Source organism: Leopardus geoffroyi, chromosome A1 (genome assembly GCF_018350155.1).
Source record: "Leopardus geoffroyi isolate Oge1 chromosome A1, O.geoffroyi_Oge1_pat1.0, whole genome shotgun sequence".
In the NCBI taxonomy this organism is placed as follows: domain Eukaryota; kingdom Metazoa; phylum Chordata; class Mammalia; order Carnivora; family Felidae; genus Leopardus; species Leopardus geoffroyi.
Window position 1 is genome coordinate 19,918,091 of NC_059326.1, and position 21,137 is coordinate 19,939,227.

General features: G+C 43.6%; 1 protein-coding gene and 1 long non-coding RNA gene across 2 annotated transcripts in view; one reads left to right on the plus strand and one right to left on the minus strand.

Moving 5' to 3' along the window:
• WDFY2 (WD repeat and FYVE domain containing 2) overlaps positions 1–12,375 on the minus strand; it is a 181,709-nt gene extending 169,334 nt beyond the window's left edge. Inside the window, exons 1-2 of the mRNA XM_045475148.1 lie at positions 12,298–12,375; positions 11,430–11,916 (exon numbers count right to left, since the gene is read on the minus strand). Coding sequence (XP_045331104.1) covers positions 11,430–11,566 — 137 coding nt within the window. The 5' untranslated portion in view covers positions 11,567–11,916; positions 12,298–12,375. The remainder of the gene's footprint in view (positions 1–11,429; positions 11,917–12,297) is intronic.
• Positions 11,935–21,137, plus strand: part of LOC123596968 — an 86,691-nt gene continuing 77,488 nt past the window's right edge. Inside the window, exons 1-2 of the long non-coding RNA XR_006711904.1 lie at positions 11,935–12,567; positions 14,140–14,248. This is a non-coding gene — a long non-coding RNA (uncharacterized LOC123596968). The remainder of the gene's footprint in view (positions 12,568–14,139; positions 14,249–21,137) is intronic.

Below are 21,137 nucleotides of genomic sequence, written 5' to 3' on the forward strand. Positions count from 1 at the left end.
CTTACCCAGGTTACCCGGGGCTTTTTGAAAGAAGGAACTTCATGTGTGGGAATGGCCTAGTTCCTTACCTGGTTGTTTCACTAGTAGCTGCATCATACAAGTGGCAACATGTTTACTCAAAACGACTGTCTTTTGAACTGAATGCTTCCACAATCAAAATGTCAGGAACTCACAGTACACTCCCAGAAGATGACATAAGAGAAAATCTAGATGACCTTTGGTATGGTGATCACCTTTTTAGGTACAACACCAAACACACAATCCATGATAGGAATAATTGAGAAGATTTACTTCTTTAGACCTAAAACTTCCACTCAGTGAAAGACAACATCAAGAGAATTAGAAGACTAGCCACAGACCAGGAGAAAATATTTACAAAAGACACATCAATAAAGGACTATTTATCCAAAATATGCAAAGAACTCTTAAAACTCAACAGTAAGAAAACAAACAATTCAATTTAAACAATGGGCCAAAGACCTTAACAGATACCTCACCAACAAATATCTACAGATGGCAAATAAGCATATGAAAATACACTTCACGTCACGTCATCAGAGAAATGCTCATGAAAGTAACAATGAGATATCACTACACGCCTACCACAATGGCCAAAATCCAGACCACTAACACCACCACATGCTGGTAAGGGTTTTCTCATTCACTGCTAGTGAAAATGCAAAATGGTACAGACACTTGGGAAGCCAGTCTGGCAGTTTCTCATAAAACCAAACATGCGTGTGCCATAACACCCACTGTGCTGCTTGGTATTTATCCACAAAAACCAGCACACGGATGTTTATAGAAGCTTTACTGATAACTACCAAAGCCTGGAGGCAACCAAAATGTCCTTTAGTGGGTGAATGGATAAACTGGTATATCCAGACAATGGTGCTAAAAAGGAATGAGCCAGGAAGACATGAAAAAAAAACTAAAATGCATTATTACTAAGAGAAAGAAGTCAATCCGGAAAAAGCAAAACTATGGAGACAATACAAAGATCAGTGATTGGGGGCAAGGGGTAGACAGGATGAACAGGTAGAGCATAGAGTATTTTTAGGTCAGTAAAAAGACAGTATTTGGTATTATAATGACGGATATGTCACTATACATCTGTCCAGAGAGTACATAACACCAACAGGGAATCCTAGGTAAACTATGGACTTTGGATGATAATGATGTGCTGGTATACGTTCATCCTTGGTAAAAATGTAACCTTCTGGTGAGTGATGTTCATAATGGGGGAGGCTAGGCGTGTGTGAGGGGCAGGGGAATGAAAAAAAAAAGAGAGAGTAAGGTAGTACATTTTTGAAAAAAAACCTAACAAAAAGTAAAACCAGAGGGGTGGGGGAAAAGATCATCCCCAGAGAAACAGGGCAACCCACAGACATCATATATATACTGACAGACAACCCACACATCCCTCTGGAGACTCCTTGCCTGGGCCTCTTCCTCTCCCTTATACTACTTTGAACCTTTTCAGACTGAGTGAACTCTCTTTTCTCAGCTTTTTTCCTACTCTATTCAGATAAAGCTCAAAGATCTACATTGTGCACATCTGATACGCACTGTAACCAAATTCCGAACCAATTTAATCCACCCAAACAGCATGGTAATTCAGCTAACCATTCTGCTTAAACATAACTTACCCCTCTAATTTAATTTTACCTTATGGAGAAAAAGTATTCATTCTTCAAAACTGTTTAACCATCTAAGCTTTGGAATATAAAGAGAACTTATGAAGCCATTCAAATATAAATTCAAGTGGTACCTGGGTGGCTCAGTTGGTTAAGTGTCCAACTTCAGATCAGGTCATGATCTCATGGTTCGTGGGTTTGAGCCCCACGTCGGGCTCTGTGCTGAAAGCTCGGAGCCTGGAGCCTGCTTCAGATTCTGTCTCCCTCTCTCTCTGCCCCTCTCCCACTCATGCTCTGTCTCTCCGTCTCTCTGTCTCTCTCTCAAGAATAAACATTCAAAAAATTTTTAAATATAGATATAGATTCAAAAATCAGGATATAATAAGTTAGCCATTTCCAACATCCCTTCTCCCACAAACTAGATCAACCTCTAAAATATCAACCAGCTGGTATTTTCCAAAGGCCAGAAATGCCAGTGAGCACTAAAACAGGTTACTATAATCCTAACAGCATGGGAAGCTTTTTTCTACTGAGGGTAGCTGACTCCAGAAAAATATTAATCCAGATCTGCAAAATAAAAAGCAATAATGTAATTTTACTGGTTTTTTACATTAGAATTTAAATGTATTTAAACTCAAAAATATACATTCATGTTTTGTATTTACGGCCACAGTCCTTCACATTTGTATAGGACCTGACAGTATATGAAGTATTTTCACATACGGTATGCAAAACTATGAAAACATCAATTTCAGAAGAGGATCAAAGAGGGTTCCCGAATTAGTGTCGTGATGCTTGAGCCCTCTTTGCAGAAGCACGGGCATATCAGGAAAGAATGGAATGAACACTAAAGGGAAAGAAGGATTGATTCAAAGACAAAGAAGGGACGAGGAAGAGTTAGAGGCACAAGACAGTTACTGAAGGATTAGAAAAGCAGCCTGGAGGAAGGAAGGCAAACCCTAACATTCTTGAGGAATGGCTAGATGGGGCACTTTAGAGCACCGCACCACTGAACCCTCAGAAGTATCCCACAGGGTAGGTGTTCTTTTAATTCCCATTTTACAGCTGCCAAGGATCATCACACAACCAGTAGGTGGCAGAACTGAGAGTCCAACCCAGCTTGTCCGGACTTGAGCCCCAAGCGCCAACACTGTTAGGAAGCCTCCAGAGAGGGGATAGGGAGGGATAAATGCCATGCCTGATTCACCAATACCTGCCTTTATTTTATATATTTGCTGTGTATAACATCAGGATCCCTTCAAAAGGGCGTCTTCATGTTTAACGTATGTGCATCCTCCCTCTACCCCCACCTAACTTTCTAGAAATATGGGCTTTCTGGGTATCTTTCCATTTCTTCTACCTCTTCTTCTGAATACCCCAAAAGCTCAAACTACTGACTCCACAAGAGGGCAAGTGTCACCTTACAGATTTAGAGGAAGACAGCAAAGCTGCGTCTCGTGTGCCGTCTCCCCATCAGTGGGCAGCGTGGGCATCCCTCTCGTGGCCTTGCCCGGCTGACCCTAACCAGAAGTGGGCAGAGCAAGGGACCCGTAAGAGGAGAATTCGAGGCTTGGCACAGCTACATCTTCCCATTTGTCAAGAGAAGCCAGCAATCTGGAATTTTATGTGGAATCCAGATTTATAAAACTTGGCTACTGATTCAAACTTCCAGAAACATTGCACCAGGTCAACATCTGCCTGAGGGTGACCTCAACCCACTGGCTGCGGGCTTATAAGGCCCAGGCTTTCAGTTGAAGGCAGCTCAGTTAGCATTACATCCCTACTTCCAAATATTCCCCATGCACTACATGGAAGACACAGCCCTTGCCCTCCAGGAGACCAATGGAGACAATGGACACACTGTTTCAGGACAAGATGACAAATGGAAAAAGGAAGAAGCCTGTGGAGGAGCACAGCAGCCAGCAGCCACATAGATCTCCTGATCACTGATTTTCGAGGGGGCAAGTTTGGGCAGTGGCAGTAAAAAAATGAGAGTAACGTTACCCGTCTACATCTAGAGAAGAAAGACGAGGGCTCTGAAATATATGAAAGTACACAAAGAAAAATTCAATAGCCCTGCCTTTGTGCCTCCAAGGTGACTCTTAAAGTAGGGAAGCCTTAATGGAACCATAGCAGCAGGAAAAGCTTCCCTACTAGAGGCACGGTGGAATCATAAAAAATACAACTGCCTTTTACTCAGCACCACCTATGCTCCCAGTACAACACCAAGTGCTGTGGGAATGTCAGCTCATGTACACCTCCCAACAATTCCAGAAGGAGCCAATTTACAGATGTGGAAACTGAAACTCTGAAATCCTAAAGTGTGGGAAAGAGCCAATCATCTGAAGCCAAAAAAAGATGCCTGTCCTATTAATTCACTGACCTGGCCAGAGAGACTCAGGCTATCGGCCATCAAGAACAACTCATTCGCTACAATAATTGAAAGTGTAGAACTAGTATTAAAAGAAGCAAAGAGGGGCAGCTGGGTGGCTCAGTTGGTTAAGCCTCCGACTCCAGTTCAGGTCATGATCTCAAAGCTCAGCTCATGAGTTCGAGCCCTGCATCGGGCTCTGTGATGACAGCTCAGAGCCTAGAGCCTGCTTCTGATTCTGTGTCTCCCTCTCTCTCCCCTACTGGCTTGTGCCCTCTCTCTCAAAAATAAATAAACAATAAAAAAAATTTTTTTTAAAGGATGCCATTTTATACTGTTGTTTTGGTGACATGTGTGTATGCGTATTTAGAGTCTTGGATAACAATGCTAAATGTTTTTCTTACTATGACACGTGGCCAAAAAAGTTTCCAAAGCATTACTCTAGACAACTCAGTCCCTGATATGGGGATCAGCAAACTGCCCAGAGCTAAACTCTTCAGTATTTGAAACTAAAAGATTCATCCAGAAGTAGGAATGTAGTGAATCCAGTTTAAGTGAGTATCAGGCACCAATACAAATATTTCATCCGGGAATAAACAATCGCTGCCCTCCAAAGGCTCCAGAAAGCACCGTTTTACAGATGTCTCGTGCCACATTTTCCCCCTCTGCGCACCTTCCTCCACTCAAGGTTTTAGGGTGATGTGGCTGCAGACACTTTATGCTTGTCTAGTCACTACATGGGCACATCACATAGTCAGTGTCAGAGCTAGGAACTCCTACATGCTCCTTTGCCAGATGGAATGATGCTCCTTTGCCAGAGTTGGAGTGATGAAATGTCCTGGGAAATGCCCAAGGTCAATGCTGGGTACAGCTGAGATCAGGCTCCCAGCCCCAGTTCTTTTCCAAGAATCCTTAAATTAAAGACACATGAGAGCACAAAGCAGAACACCCTGCCAAGAGACAAGCAGATGACTTTGTTTTCTTTTCTGGTCTTATTTGCTGGTTTCTTATATCTCTGAATTAATTTTTACTAATGGCTAAATGCAGCATTTGGCTGAGGCGATCCCCTGGCCTTTAAAAAAAAAAAAAAAAAAAAAGTAACGGAGTTGCACAAGCAAAGTTATTTTTTCTGTGTCAGGAAATTGTTTAGGTTAATTGTGGCATCTCCTTGGAAGACCTACTAAAATAAAAATAGGGGCCCCTGGGTGGCTCCGTCAGTTAAGCATCCGACTTTGGGTCAGGTCATGCTCTCTCAGTTTGTGAGTTCAAGCTCCACATCAGGCTCTGTGCTGACAGCTCACAGCCTGGAGCCTTATTCGAATTCTGCCTCCCTCTCTCCCTCTCTCTCTCTCTCTGCCCCTCCCCCACTTGTACTCTGTCTCTCTCTCAAAAATAAATAAAATGTAAAAAAAAAGAAAGAAAGAAAAATAAACAAGCATTACCTGCTTTTGAAGTCCTTCTATTCTGAAACCATAGTTAAGAAGAAAACCTTGGCTTGATAGCCATTTTCTTTTCAGGTAAGTATATACTGTATATAATTTAGTTTATTGCTATAGATATCAACAGATCACTACTTGAAATAGTCTTAAATCATAATTCATTTACTGATTTCTAAATGCCACTGTGTTTTAACTTCTCCAAAACTGTTAACTTTTTCATGACATCAAGGTGATTCTCAAAAACAAATAGAAAATGTTTCCCTCTCAAAGCCAAATTCAAAGTGAAAACAGAGCCAGGGAAAGATGCTATGCAAGTAAAAGTAGTATTTCCTTTTTCAGCCTCTTCCAGCTACTAACATCCTATGGTTTTTACCTGTTTTTCTTTTTCAAAGTAAGTTTAGTCACACTTGAGGTATAACACAGTTAGTTGGTCAGGATTTCACAATCCAAGAATCCCTCATTTCAGGAGCGTGAGAATTTTCCACTGCCCTGCAATATCCAGATGAATGTACCCTGATTAAGACCTTTGAGATCCTGGACAAAATCTGGTTGAACTGCATAAATTAAGTAGGAAATTCAGAACCAACAGGAGCTCTGGGGTCACTGGAGAGCTAAGCCTCTTTAAACAAGCCTTCCCAATAGTGATCTTTTCTTAAAAAGTCAATCTGTATTCTGACCTTTCAAGACACAGAGGCAGCCTGTTTCCAGACAGATCTGCTGGCAAAAAGACTGCCTCATGCTCTGAATTCGGCATAAAGGTCTGATTTTCAACAATCACATGGGGTAAATTCCCATTTGGGGACCCTGAAACCAGCAATTATTACTGCCAAGTGAGGAGTCTCAAGTGCAGAGTTGAAAGTTTATTAATTTTATGCCATTAAATAGAGACATGACACACTCAAAAATTAGTGTAGATGGGTTCTAATTTTGTCGACTTTAATGACCTCACACCTTCACTCTTAAGAACTCCTCAACCTTCAGAACTATGCTTACACTGCGGGAAAACTTTGATTTGCATTTTCAAAGCTATTTTTTTATGCAAGTGTTATAAAGTACATGGTACATAAAACTCTACTAGAAGTTCAGCTGAACTGAGCCAAGCTGTAAGTATTAGTGAAACAATGGTTTCAACCAGAAATCTGAGACAGCGCGATTTCAGAATGGTAAAAACCAATGATACATCAACCAACAGCATGAGGATTTATAAAATGAAATGAAATTTTAATATATCTTTTCAACAAACAGTCAACTAGTCATGACCACTTAGAATCGAGTAGTTCAGAGTTAAAAAAAAAAAAAAAAAAAAGTCTTAGAGATTTAAAAAAAAAAACAAAATCCAACCCATCTCTTGTCCCAGTCCCTCCCAATCCCCATCCCCTGCTACACTGTTCTGGCTGAAAGCAAACTACTAAGTTTCTCTCAAGCTCAACTCAAGTATCTTTGCTCCGGAAACTCACCACCTCTTCAGGCTCATTTCATTCCAAACTGGTGATCCGTCAGTCATTTCTAATTCCTTCAATGAACACATACTGCATTATGCTAGGCACTAGGGACCAGATGTCCTAAAAATCTGACTCCTTCACCATTGGGGGGGTTCTGTCTACCCTTAAGGATTATAGAGAACACTGCTAACTGTGCTGCATAAATTAGTCCTGAATAAAGTTAGAATATCAGGTGGTAGTTCCCCCCACAATCCCCTCATTACCCTCATCCCCTACAGTGTCCCCTCCCCACAGAGTGTCCTCTCCAACACGCCACCACCACACCCTCAGATCTTTTTTTTTTTTAATTTTTTTTTTATATGTTTTTTATTTATTTTTGAGACAGAGAGAGACAGAGCATGAACGGGGGAGGGGCAGAGAGAGAGGGAGACACAGAATCGGAAGCAGGCTCCAGGCTCTGAGCCATCAGCCCAGAGCCTGACGCAGGGCTCGAACTCACGGACCGCGAGATCGTGACCTGAGCTGAAGTCGGCCGCTTAACCGACTGAGCCACCCAGGCGCCCCCCTCAGATCTTTTTATCCAGAAAATAATTTCAAATTCTTGTCCCCAGAGGTTTTAGAAAGTTCCACTCATAGTGACTCCTTTGGAGAAACCAATTTTCCAGATGCCTCAAATCACTCAGAGCTAAGTTCTGAATTCAAGCTGACTGGCTCCTGAATCTACACTCTTAACCAGTCCATTTGAGTGCTTCTCAGTGAATGCGAGTTTTCTTTTCCCCCTCTACCTACAATGCTCTTTCCTCTGCCCTCACTTTTTCACATGAACTCCTACTCATCCTACAAGACCCATCCGCAGGAGCACTCCTTTTTTCTAACCACCACGAGCAGAGGAGATTCTGTGGCAAACACAGAGGACACTGTACCTATCTTCGGCACATTTCCTAATACGGAGATAAAAAATGGGACCCCCCCGCCCCTGTCCCTAACCCACCGCAAAGGTACAGACTCCTAGGGAAAGAACAGCTTCCTATAACAGCCCAATAGCAACTACCTAGAGTTACTAAAACTCTCTATATGAATGCCAAAATTGTTGACTTGTGTTAAAATACGCATATAAAGAAACATACGAACATAAAAGTCTAGATGGGGCTGGGTCCCACCCGGAGAGAGGTCTCTCCCGGCCTTCATCATTGAAGAAGAGGCTGTGTGACCAGACAAGGGAGCCCCTGGTAAGCTGCAGGCTACGTGAGTGTTAACCAACATGGAGCTAAGATGCCTTGTAGGAAGCTCCGAAGCAAGGAATGTTAAAATGGCATCTACTCAGAAAAGATAGTTCAGAAAGCAGCTGACTCACGAGGAACCCAAAGTACCAAAGGTAGCTAAGTCCCCCAGAGATAGAATCCGGCTATTCTCAAAGCAAAGATAGACCCAGAAACGGCCAGTGAGTTCCAAGAACAGGTCTTATGTTATGACAGCCCCAGAAATCTAAACTTGGAAATCAGATTTTTATGTATTTCTTATATTCCTTCCTTGGTATCCAGGAAAGTTCCAGACTGTTCTCACTGTGCTAAGATGAACGGAGGGTGAGGGTTTTTATCAAAAAACCTGCAGATTTGGCCTGAAGATTAGAATACTATCAGCCCACTACTGACAGCAGCAGTAGCATGAACATGGTAATGCAACGCAAGTGAAAGAATCCTCCAAAAGAAGGTAAAATGCAGGGACAATAAGGGCTGTGGAGTCCAGCCACTCTTTCCCATCTGAAAATTCTCCTTTCAGTACTAAATCTTAGAGGCTGTGGTTTTGTCTTATTATCTTCTAAAACTTACCCCCCACTGAATTGTATCTGGAAACGACCTTGCCCTTTCACCCAATGGAGTCTGCGCGTGTGTTTGGAACACAACAGAAACTTCAATGTTTGTTGATGGAATGAATGAAGCAACGCGTGGACTTCCAGAGTTTTAAGGTATCCTAAAGACCATCCATCCAGTGCAATCCTTTTCCCACAAGTGTACATTCGTCCACACAGGGCTTTCATAGGTTGTCATAAAAGTCATTCGATAAATATCAACTAAGTGCCAACAACAGTTAAGATGCTATGCTCTCAGGAACAACAATCAAAATGTTATCAGTCACTGATAACACAGCAAATGTCTGGGGGCCTTCCATGGATCAGGCAATTTGCTAGGCCGTAAAGATACTACAACGAGTAAGACACACAGAGCACCTTAGGGAAACTATGGAGAAGATGAAGGGACCATAAGTATCTACGATACTGTTTAAAATAGAAAATGTTAAGTGTTTTCAAAGGTTAGATAAGGGCTATCTGGAGTCATAGGTCAAAAAGGGAAACCAGGTTTCAAAAAATTTCCAGGACACTGCCATTCAGGACACGACATTATTTGTGGTTTAACCTTACAGTTCAGGAATGAGAACTATTAGTTTCTAGCTAAAGCAGAATAGCTAAAGGAAATGGCTTTGTAGGTTTTGATGAAAATCAATATTCTATCTTCATAACTTCAGCATTATGTCAAATGGCACTGACAGTGGCTTCTGGAAAGAATACAGATCAATTCTCTTCTAATGAAAACAATAATCAAAACTGAGCTCTAAATAACAAAGTTATTGTCACCCATGAGTACAGAAACACAGGTTTGTCAATCTGAATATTAATAAAACACACGTAAAGAATAATTCTGGACTGGGGCGCCTGGGTGGCTTGGTCGATTAAGCGTCCGACTTCGGCTCAGGTCATGATCTCACGGTCTGTGAGTTCGAGCCCCGCGTCGGGCTCTGTGCTGACAGCTCAGAGCCTGGAGCCTGCTTCGGATTCTGTGTCTCCCTCTCTCTCTTCCCCTCCCCTGCTCATGCTCTGTCTCTCTCTGTCTCAAAAATAAATAAAAACGTTAAAAAAAATTTTTTTTAAAAACTAATATCAAAGGAACTTAGGTTTAACCAACTTTTTTCCTTCTTTTACTTGATTCAACAAACTTATTCATGAATTTCCTACAGCAATTAGGTTGAGCAGTTCTTCATCCATAGCCGTCATAAACTGGAAAGTGATGTCAATATATTCCTTTAAAAACAATTCTGCAACAAAAAATTTCTAGGTCCAGAAGCAATCTCCTTAATAGAATTTTGCCTCTATCCAAAAATTAAACCCTCATAAACTTCTTAGTGAATGTCAAAAGGTTTTTAATCCACGTACTCCACTTCAGAATGTATTTATTCTGTTCAATGCAGACTGCTCGCCTTGGTATATGTTTACAATTTTTCCCATTAGATCCACATAGGAAATGAATGGAACACCTTTTGTATGGAGTATGATGTAGACAAGTACGTGTCATTAATATACTCATCCTAGTTATATTGAGGAACCTATCATATGAATAGATCTATCAGGCAAATATTTTTGAGACCATACTGTATGCAAAGTGCTGAAATGACTATAAAGACAGTAACCAATACTGTTGCTTTACCCCTGCCTCCAACTGTAATTGTACTGGTCACCAAGAAAATAATTCTCTACCTCAACATAAGAAAATCTAAAAAAAAAAAAAATAATAATTAACCTAACTACCGTTTTAAGGAAAAGCCCCTTGTCATATACCTCTATAGTGTTACATTTTTTAGAATGCTAGTTGGTATTATCGAAGCAATACTTCCAGATAAATACCATAATTACTATAGTCGGGCAGCATTCCTGTGGAAATCAGCTCCATCAGCCTAATTTCGGCATATTAAATGAATTAAGTTAAAGCGAAAATGCTATTGTCTGAAAAACAAGAGAAAATATTAAAGGCAGAACAACTGACTCCACTTCTGCAAATTAAGCAAAATTAGGCAAAAAGAAAGGAAGCAGGCAAAAGGAAGGAACTCAAGAGCTATTTGCAGCAGTAGTCCCTTGCAAGTTAGTTCTAGGCGCTTCCTCTTGAGCTCGAAGAAATAAGGAGACCAAAGAAGAGAAGGCACCTCTCCTTTCGTTCAGAAGCCCAAAGTTATACTCTTTTCACAACTTGCAATATTCATTGAGTTCAGTGTAAGATGTATGGGAGATCTGGATTCAGTGGGACTGTCCGGGAGAAGGGAGTGGCATTTACTTTTTCAGTCTGGAGCCCTTAAGAACTGTATCAGAGTACTCAAAAACCCTTAGTTATCTAGCAAAGGCTCTCGGAGCATCCTCTCCACGCACACTCCTGCAGGGCTGGGCGGCTCCTCCCTCTCCCCCTTCTGTCCTTAGGGCTGGACCAAGGTCCAGTGGCCGGCGCACCGTTAGTCCAAGGGCCACCCTGGCCCGGCCTGCGCCACCAGCCCCGGGCAAGGCCAGAGCGCAAGCCGCTGTCTGGTCTCCGCTTCCCAGAGCCACGCAGCGGCGGCGGCGCGCAGCTGGACACCAGCATCACCAGGATGCCCATTATAATAAAAACTTGGGGGAGTATGTCTACACTTGCACCGATGTGAAGGCACAGCCCGGGACGCGGGCTCCGGGACCGCCGGCCCGTCCCGCCCCTCCTAGCGGCCGAGGGGCGGCGGTCCGTACCTGTCCTCCGAGACGCTGATGACGCCCTCCTCCTTGGGCACGATCACGGCCATATTCACCACCTCCTGGGACCCCTCGACCCGCTGCAGCAGGATGGGCTTGCGGGTCAGCGGCTTGGGCTGGATCTCCGCCGCCATCGGAGGAGGGGGCGCGCCGGGCGCCGCCGCCGCCAACCGCACCGCGGAGCTGGGCTAAGGAGACCGCTCAGGCACGGGCACAAGCTGAGACAGGGACTCTGGTTGGCCGGAGCGGGACGCCGGGGACCCGCGATCATAGCCTGGCCGCGCTCCGGGAACGACTCCGCGCTCCCGGCTTCGGGCACCGAAACCACCACGACCAGGGTTGCAAGCCGGCGCCACCACCGGAGGAGGGGGCGGAGAGCTGGGGGGCGGAGCCGGTAGGGGGCGGGGCCTGCCGCAGGGGGTGGCCGCTGGTGGGCGCGAGGGCGGCGGCACTTCCGGAAGAGTGGTGGAGGAGGTGAGGAAACCTAAAAAAGGAGGCGGGACGTTGGCCGCCCAATACGCGTGCGCCAGCCCACCAGCCCATTTCCGCCCCGCCCCTACTGAATTCCCGAAGCCTCGCAGCACCGCCCCTGGAGCGCATGCGCCTTCCATTATCTGCGGTCTCCTAGACTCGCCACCTTCCACCTCCAATCTGTAGTCCCCTCCCTTTCTAATCTCTCGTGAACGCGCGTGTAAACCCCCCGGGAACGCGCTTGCCAGAGGCCCCGCCCCCTCCAAAATTTATAAAAAGGGGGCGGAGTGGAGCGGGGAAAAGTGGGCCTGGACGAGGCCGGAAAGAGAAGAAGCTTGCAGGAAGGAAAGAAGCTGAACTAGTTGGGACGTGACTGGGCGTGCGTAAGGGTTACCTGTTCTGAGCTTCCATAACAATGAGCCTGCCGTGACAGGAGGCCATTTACTGCTCCCAGCATGCACCAGGCCCAGGCTGCCGAGTGGCACCCCAGGGGCTCCTGGGAGTTGTAGTTTTTCGGAGCCTCGTCTCCCTTCTGGAATAACCTATTGCCCACTTCCCAGCGCTCCTGAACTGGGGAGCCCGGCACCGACCCAGGCAATTAACTGAGTCGCGGCCCGGACTGATCTCTAAGGAGGAAATTGAAGAGCATCCCAGGGCTGAGCAGGTGGTTAAGATTGTTTACTATAATAGTAGAGCCCGAGGGTGGGGAAAGAAGAGAATCTCTCGTATACGCATTTTTGAGGGAGTTTAGAGATCATCTGCAGTATCATCTAACTGGTTTTTCTTAAATGACTAAGATACTAGCCCAAGGTTACTTTAGCTCCCAGTTAGGGCTATGCCCCCACCACACCCCCGGACTTGAACCCAGTCTCCCTCCCCTACTCCTGGCCCTGTCTTCTTTCCATTCGCCAGTAATTCAGCCTTGCTGGCTTGCTCCAGAGACAATGGAGAGAGTTACTGTGATTATTGAATGAATGTTAGGTGCCTGGCGCAGGGCCTGGCATGTGGGGTCGTTCATTATTTGATGACCCTACTAAGCCCTCCCAGAGTTAACAAACTAGCTGAAGAGTGGTCATGTGGTGTGACTGGGCTAGCAAGGGCTCTGGAGGTTAGAAAGATAATATGGCAGAACCGGGCAAAGAAATGACAGGCCTCGTAGAACTGCATTTCTTATGCAGGTTTTTGGCAGCCAAGGACCTGTCTCAAAGCACACAGTGCAACTCTTTACCACCTCCCATCTTTGCAGAAATTCTGTAAGGCACTAGAAAGTGAGACGGGTATTTTCCAGTTTGGGGACCTGGAACAAGGCATTCCACTTCTCTGAGCCTCAGGTTCCCAATCTATTAAGTGGAAGATAATAATACCTACCTTGGGTGTTATGTGAGAGCTACAAAAGACATATTTTAAGTGCCTTCATGCATAATAGGTCCTTCAGGGTTCCAGGTATTAGGACATGGACATATTTGGGGGACCATTATTCAGCCTACCACAATGGTTTTAAATACTATTCTTATGCTCCTCAACTCCAAACTCATATATCTAATGCCACTCCACTTTGTCAATTAACCATTTAATAGGTGTTCCAAGCATTCCCAAACAGTATCTTCAAATCTACCACACCATTCACCCAATGGTTAAAAACTGAGTTCCTAAGAGTCATCCTTGATTTTTCTCTTTTCCTCACAACTCCTTTCCAAGCCATAAACTCATCAGCTCCGCCTCCAGAGTAGGTCTTGAATTTTCCCACTTATATCACCTCTACCCCAGTCCGAGTCACCATATGCTCTGGCCTCTACTATCACAGTAACCTACCTGCTTTCCCTGCTTCTTCTCTTGAACCCTTCCCTCACCCCCCCCCCCAAACTCAACTTATTTAATCTATTTTTATCACAGTGACCAGAGGATTGTGTTTTAAACCATAAGCCAGATCACATTACTCCTCTGCTTCAAGTCTGTAAGTGGCTTACCATTGCATTTGGGATAATGCTTCTCCAACCTCACCTCTCCTCCTGTTCGATACTCTCTAAGCCCTGGCTTAGAAAATCCCAGAAACACCAACCTTCTTCCTGATAGTGGCCTTTGCAGTGTTTACATCCTGGATACTTGCTAAAGAGTCTTTCCCTCCCACCTCTAACATACCCCACCTCCTTATAACACTCACTGTCATATCATGCTGTTTTGTTTTCCAGTCCTCACTTCTGCCCCAAATAATCTTTGTTTCTTATTTATTTCTCAGTTCTCCATCTTCTAGAAGAGAAGCACCAGGAGAGAAAGGACCTTACCTGCCTGTTCATCGTTGTATTCCCAACCCCTAGAATCATAGCTGGCCCATTAGGAGGAATGCTGTAAGTATTTGTCAAATGAATGAGTAGAAAGAAAGACAGGCAAGTCTGAATTTAACTCTTTTCCATTAGAGTGTAATGGAAAGACTGGAATCTGGACCTTACCCTAATTCCTGGGATGGGATGATCCTTGGGAGAATACACAAAACAGGCAGATGGTAATACCAATATGGTAAAGCCAACAGGTGAGTAATTGGTATCCAAGAGAAAGGCTTAGTATGCAATTTCTCCTTCTCTTCCTGGTAGCAGGTACAAGGGTCTCCTCAGCAGCAAGGTTCTGTGGCACTGAAGCCTGGCTGCCCATCAGAATGCCTTGGGAGCTTTTTGAAAATGCAGAGCCCTGGACCCTATCCCTGAACAACTGGATTTGGTTTTCTAGGAGCTTGGTCTGAGAATATGAATTTTTATAAAGTTTCAGGTGATTCTAAAGCAGGTGATCCTTGTTTCTAGTCTAGTCTGGGAAGCCCAGATCTAGGAATCCAACGGAAGGGTGCAGGAAAAGTGATGAGTGGTACAAAGGGCTGGGCCTCCAACTATGGGGCACGTCTCCCCCTCCCTTTTCTTCCCCAGCGTGAGAGACTAGCCAGGCTGCTTGTTCTTCCACTGGTAACATCTGTTGTTTCTGATCAGACTAATGCCTTTTTGTATGTGTGGTCCATTGAGTAACAGAACACTCACTGCCTGTGACTTTTTGCCCTACTCACCTGTGCCAGAATCAAGCACGAGGCTTTTGCAAAGCTTTCCCCTTAATCTTCCTCTCACTCCTCTCTCGTCTGGGCAGGCTTGAGCTAACAGTAGGTTTTCATGTATACAAAGGTATTAAGTAAGGTTCATCTAGGTATCTATATCTGTATCTACATATTTTTTAAATAGACTTTTTTTTTTTTTAAAGAGCAGTCTTAGGTTCACAGTAAAATTGACTGGAAAGTACAGAGAGTTTCTATATACCCCCTGCCCCCACACATGGATAGTTTTCCCCATGATCCACATCTCCCACCAGACCGGTACATTTGTAACAATCAGTGAGCCTGCACTGATACATCTTTACCACCCGAAGTCCATTGTTTTCCTTAGGGTTCACTCTTTGAGTTGTGAGTTCTATGTGGTTAGACAAATGTATAATGACATGTATCCATGATAATAATACCATATAGAATAATTACACTTCCCTAAAAATCCTCTGTGTTCTACCTATTTGTCCCTCTCTCCCAGGCCCCTGGCAATTACCGATCTTTTTATTGTCCCCATAGTTTTGCCTTTTCCAGAATGTCATATAGTTGGGATTACACAGGGTGTAGACTTTTCAGATTGGCTTCTTTCATTTAGTAACATGCTTTTAAGTGTCACCCATGCCCTTTCATGGATTGATAGCTCATTTGTTTGTAGTGCTGAGTAATATTCCATTGTCTGTAGGTATCATTGTTTTGTTTATCCATTCACCTGCTGAAGGCCATCTTGGATATTCCCACTTTTCCGCAGTTTTAGATAAAGCTGCTATAAATATCTGTGTTCAGGTTTTTGTGTGGACATAAGTTTCCAATTCCTTTGGGTAAATACCAAAGAGCCCATTTGTTGGATTGTATGGGGAAGAGTATGTTTATTTCTGTAAGAAACTGCCAATCTGTCTTCTAAAGAGGCTGCGCCATTATGAATTCCCACCAGTTAGGTTCATCTATATTTCAGAGGAAATGAATTCTGGAATTTTCTGAAGAGGAACTAGGAAGGCAGGGTAGGATGAAGTAAGAATAGAAACCAGCCTTAGGGAAATGGTGACAAGGTGAAATAGTGGCAGAAAAAAAGAGAAGGAAGAAGGGGGTTTATGTTTCTGTTCCTTCTTTGCTTTGTCTTTATTAATAATATTCATGCCACTGCAGACCCACCCATACCCTAAGCCCTGAATTGAGCTGAAGTGAGAGGCAGGGACTGTGACTGATGATCTGCCCCTAAGCAACCCAAGAGCAGAGGAATCTCAAGTACATTTTGTCAAGAAGAAGTGGGTATACTATTCCTAGAACAAAGTAGCTCTCAAAAAAATGCTTGTTGGATGCAGGCATAAATGAAAACATAAATTCCTCAGTTTACCATTCAAATGTCTTAAATCTATTAGAATCCTTGGTTCAGCTTCAGGAAACTCAGACCTGCTCACGATTCCATAGACACTATCTTCCTTCATTCTTTCTTCTAGAAAATTGGTGCCTGCTGTGTTCCAGGGAATAAGCTAGGTACTAAATATGACGCTTGTGAATTTAAGGACAGAGCTCAATTTGACCCATGTCTTGATTTCATTATTGGAGGGCCACTGGCTCTGAGCACAGTGAACAGGTGGAGGAGTTGGTGTGAGAAGCTTTTGGTTTTAAAGTCAAGGTCAGGACTATGCTCAGGTTCTGCTGATGTAGTTGGTTCTGCTCTAAATCTTTTGCACAAATAATGTTAAATAGAATGTATGAAGGAATTAAATGGGACCTGTGAGGAATGAATGTTACCCATACAAAATAATGAGATGGGAGGAGGGGTGAAATATATTGCCATCTAGGCAAAATGATTAATCCATGTGGAAGGAATCGGTCTCTAACTCCCATACATAACTACAGTTACTTTACTGAGGAATGGACATTTTGTATTTTGTGGCAACTTTGGGGGGATACCACATTTTTTTCTACATGTGCCTGTTTTGGGTTCCATTTTCCACCTAAAATTATATACACGAGGGAAATAAATGATTCTGTAAACAAAGAATGAGATCATCTGTATCTCAAAGACCTTGATGGAAGGGCATGGTTAATGACCAAAATTCTAATGTTGTCACTGGAGTCCTGGCAGAATTGTATCTGACACTCTTTGGCTGTCTGATGATACTTTTAAAAGTTTCTCATACAGTTCAAGGATCAACACAATGCAGCCATCTTCCAGACGAGCCACCTGTAGTATATGCTTAGGCCTCATTGACATGGTTTTAGGAAAAGCATTTCCCCATCCTCGGAATCTATACCATAAGCCCTTTTTAAGCGGAGACAGCTTTCCTCTTCTGTTGAACTACCCCCTGGTATCAAGCCCAGTGCAAAGCATGAAGAGGGAGCTCAGTAATGACAAGTAAGTAGAAAGATTAATTGAATCTTAATGTCTTTGCAGAACAGCTTCTGGTAAAATGGATCCTAGAAGCATGTTTTTCCTATCAACACAATTTACGTGGCAGCTAATACTGGAGGCCAGAGAGATCGGGACAAGGGTTTGTTACCAAAGATGCCTCCTCTTGAGTAAAATTAGTTGGAATCAGATAAGATACCATGGGGAAAGGGCTTTTGTGCTAACCAAATCAACATTAGCCTTTCTCTTGAACTGGCTTTCTCTTTCAGTGGAAGGGAGAAACCAAAAAAAAACCTCAAGCAATAGGGAAAAAGACTGTATTGACAAATAAATAAAATGAGTAAAGAGGGAGGATAGAACAAATTCAAAGTCCTGAAAAGAAACAGAAAGAGGCCAAGATATTAATGATAGCTCTACCAGTATAACCCAAACTTTGATCACTACGTTAAATCCCTTGAAGTGTTCTGTGGGCTTCTCAAACATACATTTTTATTTCCAGGATATGAAATCCTAAAGAATCTATATCCTTTATCGTCTGTTCACAGATTAAGTATTTTCAAAGAGCTGATTCTCTTTTGAGGTTGGTGCAAAACGGAGCTAAAAGCTGCACCCCTGAGTGGAATGATGAACACCGTGACAATGTGATGCCGTTCTGCCACTGGCCTCACTGCCCCCGCCTTGCTCTCTCCAAGCCATCCTTCTCATTGCTGCTAGAGCAATCTTTCTAAAACTCATTTTACTTCCTAGCATAGCCTACACCCTCTAAGAGCTTTCGGTGTCTCTAGAATTGAAACTAGACTCATCATCTGGCTCATGCCTACCTCTACAATCCATTTCCCACTTTCTACCCCCTCAACCTCACCTCCAGTGACACTGCATCAGGTAAAATGCTTTTAGTTGTGAGTAACATGAAATTCTACTTGATCTTTTAAACCATGAAGGGATGGGGCACCTGGGTGGCTCAGTCGGTTGAGCCGCCGACTTCGGTTCAGGTCATGATCTCGCGGTCCGTGAGTTCAAGCCCCGCGTCGGGCTCTGTGCTGACAGCTCAGATCCTGGAGCCTGTTTCGGATTCTGTGTCTCCCTCTCTCTGACCCTCCCCCGTTCATGCTCTGTCTCTCTCTGTCTCAAAAATAAATAAACGTTAACAAAAAAAAAAATTAAAAAAAAAAAAAAAACCATGAAGGGAATACCAGCTTCCACTTACCTGGTCAGCCCCTCACTCTATGCGACATCCTTATCCTCTGGTTGGCTCTCCTTGAGGTAGCAAAATAGAAACCAGTAGCTCTCAGGTTTACATGCTTTTTCTTCCATGTGAATGCATCTCTTCTCCTAACCATCAAACCAAAATCCTGGACTTCTTTCTGTTTGGACATATCCAGCCCTGACCTAACATCTCTGAGGAATGCCATGGCTGATTTGCTTAGGCTTGGATGACACACTTCTCTGAGAACCAGCAACAACAAAAGAATGGATTCCACTGACTGCCTAAGGCCGATCAAGACCCATCCTTGGAGCTGGGAATAAGGTCAATTATATTCAACCCATGGCTGGGAAATGTGGAGGGAAGGAGAGAACGGATGCAGAATAAGCATCTTCAGAATCCAAATTACTTATGACTCTCTAGGCCTTTCATCCCATGGTATAGCTCTCTTTTCTCTTTCTGAAATATTCTTTCCCCATTTGATCTGTCTGGCAAACTCCTACTCTGCTCTCAACTCCAGACCAAGCATTTCACCCTCTGTAAGATCTTTCAGGCTCCCTCTTCCCAAACAGTGGATTAAGTCCTTCTGTGTACCATTCTTATACCCAGTACAAACTAAATTTATTGCCTTACTCATTGTTCATGGATTATTTGCCTGATAGATTTATCTCCCCCCAATAGACAGTTAAGTTCTTGAGTACAAAACCCTCTTTTTTTGTAATCCTTACTCTTGACATTTATAAAATGACCAGAGCATATATGAGTATCCTTTAAATAAATTCTGAGTTTTGTTAATTCTACTAGAGATTGATCACCACCTGTTGATGACCTAGTTATGTGCTCTGTGTGGAGGTGTGACCTCCTCTGATGTCTAACCTCAAGAAAGAGACAGATCCTCAAAAAAAGTAAATGGAGCCAGGAGCAAAAGAAATAGAAGGCGAAATGCCTGAGTCACTCTGGTTCTTGGCCTTCTTGGTCCTGGTTGAGAGGGAATCTAGAGGTCCTTGAGTGTCCAAGTCATTATTAGTTTCCAAAAGCACCCTCTAACTATGAAGGCAGTTCAGGCACCAGACAACAGGCTTTCCTATATGAACCTCAAGCTGGAAACCTGGCCGACCAGATTACCTACTTCCATGTTATGTTCCATGCTGTGATAATTTTATTATTCCTAACCAAAAAAGGGAAAGCTTGCTCTAAATAGTATTTCCTTTCACCTTACAGCTCCAAAAAAAGAATACCATCTTTTACCTTTCCTCAACTCCTAGTATCTCTAAGGGGTGGAGCAAAGAATTGAACATTTCCAAAAAAGGAAGTGGAATGATCGTCCTTATCAGCAATTGTTTTTAACACACTTACTTTTGGTAGGGCACAAACACGTGTCACTGAGAAACGTAAGAAGGCCTTGCAAAATTTCAGGGAAGCTAATAATGAATTCACAAATGATAAGCGGTCTGCAAATAATAACATTGATTATAGTAATGCAACTATTCTGGAGGACCCTGGGATTCAAAAATGAAAAGACATTTGCTGTAGTAGATGCCAGTATCTGTCATTAGAGTCATAAAAGCAGCAGAAGAGAGGCTCTATGACCTAAGTGAAGTCACATATAAATGTAACAGCTAGAGACCATGAATAAGTATATGATAGTGTAGTATAAATTATACATCTGTGATAGCACTGCGGCAACATTATTTGACTGATTACTGAGGGAGTGATCAGTATGGAATGATATTAGTCAGGAAAGGCTCTTGAAGGGGTGAGTCACAGGTTTTCGAACAAGAGGCTGACATGATGTAGTTGGCACTCAAAAAATATTGTCTTAGCAACTCTGTAGAGAATGAACTGAGATGGGAAAGCACAAATCAGGGAGACCAGGTAGGAGGCGGTAATGCAAACGAGGTGATGGGCGCCTGGACTGCCGTGTGGGCTGTGAAATAGAGTTGGAATGGCTTAGAGAAGGCGATGCAGTAGGTTGCGTAATAGCGTGGGCCTTGCAGACAAAACTGATTTGGGCACCGATCCTGGCTCCACTGACTGGCTGTGTTACTTGGGTAACTAACCTACCTGCTCTGGGTCTGTTCCTTTATCTGGAAAATGCACTTGCGGGTGCTTGTTGTTTTTGCTGTCCAGTATTTGAACGTCCTTCCTAAGCAAATCTGAGTGAGTCCCAATGTAGGGGGAAGACACGCAGGGGAACCTGCTTCTCCCACCAGGCCCTTGCATCTAGGGCATCGATCGGCACGTGCTCTGAGTAGGACCAGTTGGTGCCCACCCGCCTGTCTGTCTGTACTGCGGAATAGTGATGCAAAGACACTGCAGTCGGTTTGAGAATCTTTGAGCTCTCCGTGCTGAGATTAGAATCCAGAAGTGTGGTACCTGGCTGGCTCAGTCGTTAGGGCATGTGACTTTTTTTTTTAATTTTTTTTTTTTTTACTGTTTATTTATTTTTGAGAGAGAGAGAGACAGAGCATGAGCGGGGAAGGGGCAGAGAGAGAGGGAGACACAGAATCGGAAGCAGGCTCCAGGCTTCGAGCTGTCAGCACAGAGCCCGACGCGGGGCTTGAACTCATGAGCCACAAGATCACGACCTGAGCCGAACTTGGA